Source organism: Mesocricetus auratus, unplaced genomic scaffold (genome assembly GCF_017639785.1).
Source record: "Mesocricetus auratus isolate SY011 unplaced genomic scaffold, BCM_Maur_2.0 Super-Scaffold_100003, whole genome shotgun sequence".
Taxonomy (NCBI): domain Eukaryota; kingdom Metazoa; phylum Chordata; class Mammalia; order Rodentia; family Cricetidae; genus Mesocricetus; species Mesocricetus auratus.
The window spans coordinates 76,355,314-76,367,797 of NW_024429188.1; the positions used below are offsets into that span (position 1 = coordinate 76,355,314).

At 36.2% G+C, this 12,484-nt stretch overlaps 1 protein-coding gene across 3 annotated transcripts in view; it reads left to right on the top strand.

The window, feature by feature from the left end:
• Positions 1-12,484, top strand: part of Rnf128 (ring finger protein 128) — a 101,540-nt gene extending 89,056 nt beyond the window's left edge. For all 3 annotated transcript variants that reach the window (XM_040744452.1, XM_005076701.4, XM_005076700.4), the window contains exons 3-7: positions 156-227; positions 4,819-4,901; positions 5,743-5,839; positions 6,755-6,923; positions 11,084-12,484. In XM_040744452.1, the coding sequence (XP_040600386.1) occupies positions 156-227; positions 4,819-4,901; positions 5,743-5,839; positions 6,755-6,923; positions 11,084-11,232 (570 nt within the window). In that variant the 3' untranslated portion in view covers positions 11,233-12,484. The remainder of the gene's footprint in view (positions 1-155; positions 228-4,818; positions 4,902-5,742; positions 5,840-6,754; positions 6,924-11,083) is intronic.

Genomic DNA, 12,484 nt, shown 5'->3' on the forward strand with positions numbered 1-12,484 from the left:
TAACAAGCACTTTAACTACTGATCCATGTATTCAGCTGCAGATTCTAATCTCTGAATTGTATTTGGATAGTAACTTCTACCAATTAATACTAAATCACTATACCTTTTATCACACTTCTCTTAAAAATGTCTCCTAATATCTATTTTGATTACAGAGGCAGTTAAAAGCAGATGCTAAAAAAGCTATTGGAAGGCTTCAGCTGCGCACCTTGAAACAAGGAGACAAGGTACTTTTGTTACTTTTAAAACAACGCTAACAGGCCATTCTTTAACTTAATGCCCTTTTCCAATTGTCTTTTTGTTAGCACTTATATACCTCATTGAGTATTAAAATGCTATTCAATACTACAATTAGACTGTACAATAGCCCCCAAATATACATAGGTACTAATTACTGGCTCCTGCAAATGCTACATTACCAGGCAGCAAGAAGTTTCAGATATGGAAAACTTAAGGGGAAACTCATCCAGGATTATTTAGACAATCCATAAATATACTCAGAATCATTATCAGCTGAAGTAAAGAAGGAGTGTTGCAATGGAATAAAAACTATGGAGTGATTCAAGGAAGAGGCCAAGAAATGAAATGCAGGAATTCTCTAGGAACTAGAAAATGTAATGAAAAGTATTTTCCACAAAGCTCCCAAAAAGAGCGCACTATGTGGCTTACACCTCAGTTACTTCTGCCCTCCACAAAAGATAATAAGCCATGCTATTGTAAGCCATCAAGTGATAGTAATTTGCAACAGCAACGATAGAAAAATAATATTGTGCTTCAGTACAACTTTGTTTGAATGTCCATTTTATATTTGGGACAGTTGAAAACCCATTGATGAGAAAAGACATTCCCCCCAAAACGTAGTGAAATAAAGATTTACCATTTATGACACCATCAGAAGCATTAAGTTCTTAGGTATCAATATTCAAAATGTGTACAAGTTTTATATGCTAAAAATTGTACAACACAAGTGAAAGGACCTGGGGTTTATAATTCAGTGGTAGAGCTCTTGCCTAGCATCCCTGAGGCTTTGCAATCAATCATAAGTATGGAGAAAAATAAAAGAAATGGAGATACATATCATGTCTGTGGATCAAAAATGTCACTGTTAAGGTGACAGTTCATCTTAAACCAGCCTATGGGTTAGAGTTTCATCAAGAATTTTCATGAGGTAGTATTAGAAAAGCTCAAAAACTAGTATACTAGCATGACCAAAACAATTTTGAAGGATAAGAACTGTAGAAGTTGAATGTGTTATATCACCACTCTAGAGACAGTGGGACGTAGGAGAATGGAGCTGATAAATGAGGCAAACTAAAGTCTCATGCAACAGCCAACTTTATTCAGAGCACCTGACAATTTATACTCTGAAGGTTCAGAATTGTCAGATGAGTAAAGTTCTCATAAGTTCAAGCTGTATACAGTCTCAAGGACAAGCCACATGTGTCAAAGCATGTTTTCCCATAGAGGCATATGAGCATTAATTGAGTAACAGCAACAGGCAATAATGAATAATCTGAAATAAACACCCCTACCCGCTACACCTGGAAGGAGCATGAAAACGCATTCCAGGAAGAATCCAGTGTTTTGAAGAAACTGAGGTCATACAATTCTTGTCTTGTTTTATTGTGTTCTTACAAACACTTGGAATTTTCATCATATGAATTTATTCCTGGACCATGTACTGAGAGTGTTGTGCTTGCCTTCAATTCCAACATTTAGAAAGCTGAGGTAAAAGGATTGCAAGTGTAGAGACGCTAGATCTATAAATGAATAGAACAGTATAGAACCAGAAATGTACGAACAGATGCGTAGCCAAATTATTTTTTATGAAGATCCAAAGGCAATGATGCCAGGAGAACTGTGCAGTGGTTGAGTATCTGTCTTAGTTAAGGTTTCCATTGCTGTGCTTAACACACTATGCCCAGAAGCAACTTGGGGAGGAAAGGCTTTAGGTTACAGTTCTACATCCAGTCTATCACTGAGGGAAGGCAAGGCAAGAACTCAAACAGGGCAAGAACCTGGAGGCAGAAACTGACGCAGAGGTCATGGAGGAGTGCTGCTTACTGGATTGTTCCACATAGCTTGCTCAACAGGCTTTCTTATAACACCCAGGATCACCAGCACATGGTGACACCATGTCTAGTGAGCAGGGCCCACTTGTATGAATCATCAATCAAGAAAGTGCACCACAGGCCAATCTGGTGGGAACATTCTCTCAATTGAGAGAGTCCTTCTTCCAAAATGACACTCATGTCAAGTTGATATAAATCTAGCCACGACAGTAATTTTTTTAAGACACCTCCATTCTCCATACAGTGTAAAAAGTAACTCAAAAAAGATTATAGGCCTAAATATAAAAAGTCTACAACTATTGATTCTTTAGAAGTCTTTGAAGAAAAATAAATCATGATGTGGGTGGAATACATTAATAGTTTTTATGCATGATGCCAAAAACAAGTCAGCAGAGAAAAAATGTGAAATTTGACTGTCAAAGTTCAAGAATCTCTGTTCTTTGAGGGCTGATGAGATGGCTTGAGCACTGGTTCCTCTTTCAGAGGACCCAGGTTCAATTCCTAACACTCACATGTTGACTCACAACCATCTGCAACTCCAGTTCTACAGGATCTAATGCCCTCTTCTGGATTCTCTAGGCACCAGACATGCACATGGTGCACAGACATAAAAGAGGTTAAAACTTACATACACATAAAGTGAAATAAAATAAAAATATAAATAATTTCTATCCTTGCTGGGAATGGAGGAGCACAACTTTTAACCCCAAAACTTGGGAGGCACAGGTGTCTCTGAGTGTGATGCCAACCTGGTCTACATAGCAAATTCCCATGGCTACATAGTGAGAACCTGTATCAACTAAACAAACAAATAAACAAACAAATGTATTTCTGTTATTTGAAAGGCTTTTTAAGAAGGAAAACACAAGGTACAGTCTCAAAGAAAATATTTGCAGATTGTGTATTTGTTAAAGGACAACACTCTTGATTGAAGAACAACAAGAACAGTCAATGAAAAATATAGATGCAAACCTGTGATAGGAAAGCAGAAAGGAGATTATGGGAAAGGGGTATAAAAGTACAAGGATGTCAGGGAGATAGTGGAGTATATGAGGGAATCAACAACAAAATATATTTAAAATTCCACAGTGAGGATGCTGGAGAGATGACTCAATGCCTAAGAGCACTGGCTGCTCTTCCAGAGGACCCAAGTTCAATTGCCAGCAACCACATCTTGATGGCTGACATTCATCTGAAATTGCAGTCTTGGGAGATCCAATGCCCCCTTTTGACCTATGCAGTCACTGTATGCCTGTGGTGTACAGACATGCACTCAGGCTCTCATACACATAAAATAACAATAAATAAAAGGAAAGAAAACTACTGTAATGAAACCTAATATGCAATGTGCTAAATACTTTGAATAAATACGGATTGAGGTGATGGTTCAGAGTTTAGGAGCATTTGCTGCTCTTACAGAAGTCCTGTGTTCAATTCTCAGCTCCCATTTGCTAACTGACAACAATAAAAATATTTTTTAATTTAATAAATAATAGTAAGTATGTAAAACAGACATTTCCTCAAAGGAACATATGCCTGAGAAGTATACAAAAGAATATTCAATATCACTGGTCATTAGGGAAATACAAAATTAGAACCACTATGATATCAGTACACATTCATTAGAATGGCTAAAAGTAATAATGACTGGAAAATCCAAGACCTGATGAATATGTACAACCTCTGTAATTCTTATTTGTCTTCTAGTGACAACACTAAATGATTATGTCCACCCTGAAAAACAGATTAGCAATTCCTTATGAAGTTAAAAAAATACATTTACCATACTAGATAATTGTAAAGGAAGGAAAGTCCTATATCTCCATTAAACTCCTAAACGTAGTTATTAGTAATTGCTCAAACTGGAAAGACTCTGAATTCCAGCCAGGCAGTGGTGGTGCATGCCTTTAATCCCAGCACTCTGGAGGCAGAGGCAGGTGGATCTCTGTGAGTTCGAGACTAGCCTGGTCTATAAGAGCTAGTTCTAGGACAGTCAACAAAGCCACAGAGAAACACTGTTTTGGAAAAAAAGAGAGAATCTGAATTCCCATCACTGGACAAATGGATAAGTTATGGGATATTCATACCATGGAATGTAATTCAGTCATAAAAGGGTAAGCAAGTCCTACTGCTACCTACAATAACACACATAAATAGCAAAGGCCTTATGATCAGTTAAAGAAGTGAGACTCAAAAGTTTGATAGTACATGATTCCATTTATATGGCATTATGATTTTAAAGCCTAAGGTATAGGAATTGAAAATATAACAGTGATAGACAGAGGTTGTGAATGGAAGGGGATATGGATGAATTTATTGTGGTAGTGTTGCTATTCTATATCTTAACTGTGGTGGTGATTAGATTACTACATATGTTTTCCAGAACATGCTGGACTGTAGACTAAATGACTGAATTTTACTATATGTAAATTATAACTTATTAGAGAAAACATAACTATGAAAATATACAAGTGGTTTTTTATAAATCTTAAAATCAGGAAAGTGAGTTGAAGTCAGTACTACATGATTTAATTTGTTCTTTCTCCATTTTGTTGACTTTGTTATTTTGCCTTTTCCAAGTGTCAGTGAATTGAAATCACCCATTGAAACTTCAAAGCTGCATACTCAGTAATGCTTCCATTTCTATAGAAATTTCTAGGTGTTAAATTCATATGCATATGCTGGTCCAACTTGGAAGTTTAATTTACTTTTGCTTATTTGACTAACAGTAACTATTTGTTCATAGGAAATTGGCCCTGATGGAGATAGCTGTGCTGTGTGTATCGAGCTCTATAAGCCAAATGATTTGGTGCGCATCCTAACCTGCAAGTAAGTTTCATCTTCTTTTATATCCATAAAAATAACATCCTTCAAATTAGCATGACGGAGAACTATTTTGAATGCCTCCAATTTGATATAGCATTAAAATTGAATTAGAGTTTGCAAAACCCAGTACAATTTGTTCTCAAGAATTTGTTTCTTCTGAAGGAAACTGAGAAACCTAGTGAGCAGAGAGAGAGGGAGAGACAGAGACAACACACACACACACACACACACACACACACATAGTAGTTAGTACTTGGTTATTTATTTTAAACTCATTCCAACTTAGTGCCCTATTTTGCAGTCTATACTCTTTAGATTTTAAAAATACTATTCCTCTGCAGCAGGTTATTCTTAACTTGTCTTCTCTCAGCTACTAAATAGTGATATTCTTGGAGCACATTTCATTGCCTAAAGCATCAGTACTGTTTTATACTCAATACTCTATCATTCTGTTACTGAGAATGATTATTCTATTTTAGAGTTAAGGAACTGATAATTTTAATATTGTAACATTTGAAATACCAACAGTCTTAAGTAGCATTAGCCATTTTCAAGTTATGAATACTAAAAATAGCTTTTTGAGGCTAAAGAGTAATGGGGCCTCTATATTTAAGAGCTCTGTATTATGAATTCTCCAAAATCTATTCTTGTGGCCCTTTTATTAATGGTATGTTTAAAAGGGGAAAAGGCATCTTTGCAAAAGCTAAGTGTAATCTCTTTGCGTGTGAGTGCTTGTACATGTCTGTGTGTGCGTGCGTGTGTGTGTGTGTGTTTGTGTGTGTGTGTGTCAAAGTGTTGTTGTTTCACATCTTATAACTGCATTATCTCTTTTCTCCCTCATTAGTCATATTTTCCATAAGACATGTGTGGACCCATGGCTTTTAGAACACAGGACTTGCCCCATGTGCAAGTGTGACATTCTCAAAGCTCTGGGAATTGAGGTAAACGTTGCTGTATTCTTTCTATGAAGGAACTTCAGCAGTGTGGTATTTATATTCCTGGGCATTCATGAAAATAACATCCTTCTCTCTCTTGGTAGGTAATGTGCAAATCATTTAGTTGATACCCCAAACTAGACAATTTTTTTTCATAGATACTGAGGGTTTCCTACCATCTTGGACATATCCTTCTACTCCCTTCTCAAATGTACTTAGTATGTGGCTCAGAATTAGAACTGTAGACTACCAACTTACCTATTTTTCTGGGGTTTTTTTGTTCTTGTTTGTTTGATTGTTTTTTGAGACACAGTTTTTCTATGTAGCTTTGAAGCCTATCCTAGCACTTGCTCTGTAGACCAGGCTGGCCTCAAACTTGCATAGATCCTGCCTGCCTCTGCCTCCCAAGTTCTGGGATTAAAGGTGTGCATCACTACCATCAGGTCTATTTTTCTGTTTTAACCCTGTCATTATTGCATAGTTACAAATTTGTTATTAATAAGCATGAAAGTTTGAGAAAGCATAATAAAATTATAATTTTGTATTTTATAAATGAAAAAATTTATCTTTAAAATAAATGTCAACTGAAAAATCTTTTTAAGTTAACAGAACTATGCAGATGAGAGCATTTTTCATTTCTGTTTTGGGACAGAATAATATATATTAATGTATAATGAGTACCTACCTTGTACCAACAATTGTGCTTTGAGGTGAAGAGATCAGCCAAATGAAGACATATGTACCCCACTGGTAGAGCCAATTCCTACCCCAGCCACCATGACAAAGATTTTTGTGACATAAAAATGGGTTAGAGGTTTATGAGGCTAGGAAATATTGCTCTGAGTTATCATCAATCATAATCGTATATCAATGTAATGTATGTACTCCAAAAGTCTTAATTTGTTTGAATGCTTTCCACAGGTGGATGTTGAAGATGGATCAATGTCTTTACAAGTTCCTGTTTCCAACGATGCATCTAATACTGCCTCTCCCCATGAAGAGGACAATCGCAGTGAAACTGCATCATCTGGATATGCTTCGGTACAGGGAGCAGATGAGCCGCCTCTGGAGGAACACGTACAGTCAGCAAGTAAGCACAGTACTGAAGGGTGGTGAGCTCATCACAAGCAGTCCACTGGGGGACACACATCTACCCACAGACGCTTGCTCTCAGTGGTTGTTCCATTCATCCATTATGCCATTTCTAGTTTTTTTTTCTATTCACATTGACACAATAAAAGATGTACTCCTGCTGTAAAATATATGCATATTCAAAGAGTACATACATATTCAAATGTTCCTAAAATAGATGGCTTGCCGGAGGGATTGGGATTATTCAAAAATAAGAGTTTTGATGGAAAGATGCTCTCTGGGCCATTTAAATGTAGGCTCATTAACTCCCTACTGAGGCAAAGGAGAAACATTAAACTTTAGAAGCCATTGTTTATTACAGATAAATCAGAATGTACAGATAAATGACTCCAGAAATAATCTAAGAATTCGATTTCCCACAACTAGGTTTATGCCTATCTTCTCAGGAATCCATTTTACAGATAGGAAACTAGGTTTAACAATGGTATGTGCTGCCACCTGTTGGCTTTTCCAGGATATGAACCAATTGTTCAAAATTAAAATTGAACATACTAATGTTGGAATTCATGTGGATTATTATTACAGTTCAGTAATTTCATAAGAAATTAAAGAGAAATTTGGGGGTAATTTTCAAATCTCTATACAAATTATTTTTCCTTTCTCTAGCCTCTAACTTTTTCTGTGTTATTCTTGGTTTGAAAGTTTTCAGTCAGTCCTTACTTTGAAGTAACCTAATTTTAGTGTGAAAGTGGAAGGCTAGGTTGCCACAATAGCTTGTGAATATTTCGGCTTCCCCTGACATAACCCTTTGCCCACTGTAGGTTTATAAGTGCCATAAATACCAATTCTGAAGAGGTCACGAGGCACACAGCCATGTAAAAGCAAACTTGTATTTCTTGCAATTGGATCTCCAGACTTCCTTGAGTACACTCATAGGAATGTTAATTATCTGTGGATTGTTCTCCCTATAATACTGAGTCATTGTTTCTTAGTGGTGATTATCTTGTGTTCCCATAACGGTGGGGTAATAGAATTCAGTGAAGATAAAAGATAATTTAATTTGTGCTAATCTTTTTTATATAAAATTCCATCCTACTTGATTGTGTTCAGTTCTTGTGGGGGTTGGTTGGAAGGGTGGGGAAGTAAAGAGACTTTACAGGTCATTTGACTGGCAAATGAAATAGTGATCCATGTTCTGCCTGTATTCTTTCCTGGGTGAATATAGTGACACCCACTTTGAGGCCTTAAGGATTCTCTCCTAGATCCTTAGTTACCCTAGATTCTTAACTCCCTCTTTCCTGTCGATTCAATAGTTTTTCTCCGTTCTGTCCCCTCATTTCTGATCTCGCATACATAGTTACAATGAGCCCCTTGCTTCTCAGTGTCACACTTCCACTCTTCGGTCCCCGGTCTAATGTCTGCTCCCTCACTGAAGACTTGCCTCCCACACTCTGAGAAGCATTCATTTCACTTGCATGGCCACATCCATACGTTTCTACTAAAGCCATTTAAGTGGACTAAATTGTATCATAATTTTTACTTCCTCTTAGTGAGGAGGGCATCTTATATTAACAAGTTTTCTACTCAGCACATGCTGCTATCTAGCATATGTAAACTTATGTTGAATAAACGATCACTTAGATCACATTCAGTGTTGTCTGTGATTGCATATTGCTGGTTCGGGGATCTTACACATTTGTCACTGACAATTACAATGACAGTTGATTTTTATAGTTGCAAATGCATAATTACTTCATCTGTGCAATACATCACTGGGATCAGTTCTGTTTAGAATACTAGTATTCAAAGTTAACTAGCTATCCAATTTCCTGGAGGACTTGTTGACTGGGTTTGGAATGGGGCCTGAAAATTTATATCTATAGCGAACTTCCTGGTGGTATTGATGCTTCTGGTACAGGGACCACACTGTGAGTACATCCAGGATGGCCCCTGGCTGTACGTCAGAATCACAGGAAGAGATGGTTTTTAATATGGCATATAAACAGTGCTTTAGCGCAATTAAATAAGAATTCATGAGGTATGGGTGGTAATTACAGGTAGTTTTAATTTAAATTTTGAAATAACTTCAGATTGACTGAGAACATAAGTTTCAGTAATAGTACAGAGAATGTTCATCTACCACTTTTCCTAGCTTCTGCAAATATGAACATCTTATGTAACCATATGCTTGTATAGAGCCCAGAAAATGACCTGAAGAATTATTAACCTTACCCAACTTCACCAGCTGGGCCATGCATGTCCTTTTTTCTTCGTGTACTTGTATGTCTCCTTGGTCTCCAGCCGATGACAATTCCTTACTATTTGCCTTTTATACTGTTGATACTTTTGAAGATTACTTATCTGTTGCTTTATAAAATGTTCCTGCATTTAGTCTTGTCTGCTGCTTCAAGATAATTAAATCACTGTCCATTTCTGGTAAGAATGCCAGAGAAGTGATGCTGTGTCCCAGTCAGCAGCACATATTTCAAGGCACACACTGTTCTCATTACAAATGATTTTAACTTTGTTCACTTGCTTAAGGGTTCTGTCTGCCAAATGCTTCCCTTTAAAGTTACTATTTGCCATTTGTAATTATTAAATATCTTTTTGATAGACACTTGGAAGCTACGCAAATATCTTGTTTCTCATAGTTCCTTTACTGGCCAACTTGAGCAATAATTGATACTTCCTGTTATAATTATTACTGGATTGTCCACCAAATAGTGTTTTTCTATTTCCTTCATTCTTCCCACACATTAATTTTCAAATTTAAGGAAGAACTATTCCTTTGGTATTTAATTTAGTTATTGGTAATAGAGTGAGGTCACAGATACTTCTTTCATTGTTAGTTTCACGATTTGTCCGTTGCTCATAAGTTCTTCATTTCCATCTTCAGACACTTATTGAAGTTGGGTTCTTTATTTTTTTCAACTTCATTACTTCTGGTACCATAGTATGCTTTCAGTCTTAGGTTGACTTTTTTCATTTAAGGAACCAAGCAGTAAATATTTATGGTTTGAAGGCCACATATATTTCTGTTGCATATTCTATGTATCTCTTTGGGTAAGGGTTGGTTTGTCTTGAAAACTTTTTTTTAAATGTGAAAAGCACTCTTCACTCTAACTTTAGCTCTGTGAGTCATAGTTTGCTGACACCTAGGCTAGAGTCTAGGTTAATCTTATACACTCCTTGTCCTAGAATCTGCTATTTCTTCACGAGGCCTCTTCTTGAAAATTGATATATCAAAAGCAAAATCTGGACATTAGGCACACTTATTGTCACTGGGTGGTTATCACAATCAGGTCTTTCAAAGAACAAGGCTAGGATATACATGTTTCCTCACAAAGCTTTCCCTGTCTTCCTTTCTCTGTCCTTCTCCCTCTTACCTGGAAGACGCTGAGTTTATACTGCTGCATGTGTGTGATTGCAACTCCACAGCACAGAGCTCATTCTAGACTAGCCTACTGGCCTTCCAATTTCTTTTAGTGACAGTGAAAGAAGAAAGTCTTTCCTTATCCAAAATATGTTTACTTAACCTAAAATACCTCAGTAACTCCTGTACAACCCATTTTACCTTTAGCCATCTAGCATGAAGTTATTTAGGTGCATGCCTTTTTCCTTTTAGTGTGGTTACGTGTTTTTTTACTGTGCAGTTAGATTCAGATAGCCCAAGTGGTAGTAGCATACAGCCAGGTTTAAGAACTGTTATGTTTAGGAAAGAAAAGAAGTAAAATATGTAACTTTTGTCCTTAATGAGTCTATAATCCAGGTAAAGTAAGCACATGTACAAGAATCAAAAATAGGAATCATAAATCAATAATGCCATAGGCACCTTATGTGAAACAATATAAACTATGATTTTGGGGGAGACAGAATCTCATACTGTAGCCTAGAACAGCCTGAAATTTACTATGTAGTTCGGGCTAGCCTTGAAAGCACAAGAATGCCTGTGCCTCACACCCCTGAATGCTATGAATATAGGAGGTCACCCCACATTGGGTTTTTTAAAAGCCATATAGGATTAAGGAACAGAGAGTTGATTTAATCATCAGAGTATAATGGCATTGAATGAGGAGACCCTCTTGGAAATGATACAGAATTCTGTCTTGAAAGGAGAGAAGGGTAGAATCATCATACAAATTTCCCTTCTGTTTCCAGATGAAAATCTACAGCTGGTAACCCATGAAGCAAGTTCGGTGGCCGTGGATGTTGTTCCTCACGTTGACAACCCAACCTTTGAAGAAGATGAAAGTCCTAATGAAGAGACTGCTGTTCGAGAAATTAAATCTATGTCAATAGAAACATGAACCGTTAGTAATAACAGGACTGCCAATCGGGGCCTAGTTTACTGTTAATGAACTGCGTAAACTTAATAAAGCAAGAATGATCCTGAAAGTTCGGAGATGACTAATATTATACTATAGTTAAATGACTTATCATACTTAACCTAGTGACTTTTTCCACAAACTCATTATAACGTTTTTCATAGGCAAGTTTCCTCTTGATGATAGTGATAGCAACATTTTTAAACATTCAGAACTGTCTACAAGTAGTCAGGTTTTTCATTTATAACAACTTTCTTATAAAAACATGTTGCTTTAAATATGTGGAGTAGCTGTAATCGCTTTATTTTATGATAGCATCATAATGAAACAATACTACTACTTTCGCTTGGGCTATTTGTGTCAGGGTTTGTCTCCAGGTGCTTATATTGATCTGGAATTGTAAAAAGCAATGCAAACTTAGGCTAGTACTTCATGAAATGTCTATTTAAAGTACATTAAGTTGATAGAACAAGATTAAAGCAAAATACTCATTTTAACCTTTTCTTTCTAATTAAGCTGTGTATGTATTTCATGTGAGTGTGAGCATAGTTTGTCAGAAAATATGAACTGAATTGGTTGATCAGTATATTAGTGACACCACACAAGATATAGACACAAAAAGTTTCTTACAAAAATATTGTTAACTATTTCTCAAACTTGAAATTTTCAAAAGCACAGAATAGAAACTACCATAAAATTTGAAAATAGAAATAGAATAAATCACAAACAATTGGTAACTGGTTACTGTGCAGAGTTCATCTACAGAAAATGTTCTTTAAGATTTGTCTGTGGAAAGTATTTTCCAAACAATGTTGACATTGAAAATTGAGTTTACATTTGGCCTAATAGGCTCTAATTAAATCTAAATTCTGTCCATATATCTAAAATTTTGTGAATGCATTTTGTTGGTGTTTGAAAAAGAATCAAGGGAAGGGGGGATTTCCAGGTGCCTTAATATAAAGTTTGAAGCTTCAACCACCAAAGTTAAATAGAGCTATTTAAAAAAGCACTTTATTTCAATTCTGTGTGGCTTGTACATTAGTTTTGTTCCCAGTGAGTGCAAATTCCAGCAGAATGTAGACAAAAATAGAACAGACATGTATTTTTGTTTGCTGAATATATAATGGATGAAACCATTGCATTCTTGTACACTGATTTGAAAATGCTGTAAATATGCCCCGATTTGTACTGATTCTCTTTACATATAAAATGTAAATAAAATATTCCAATGAAA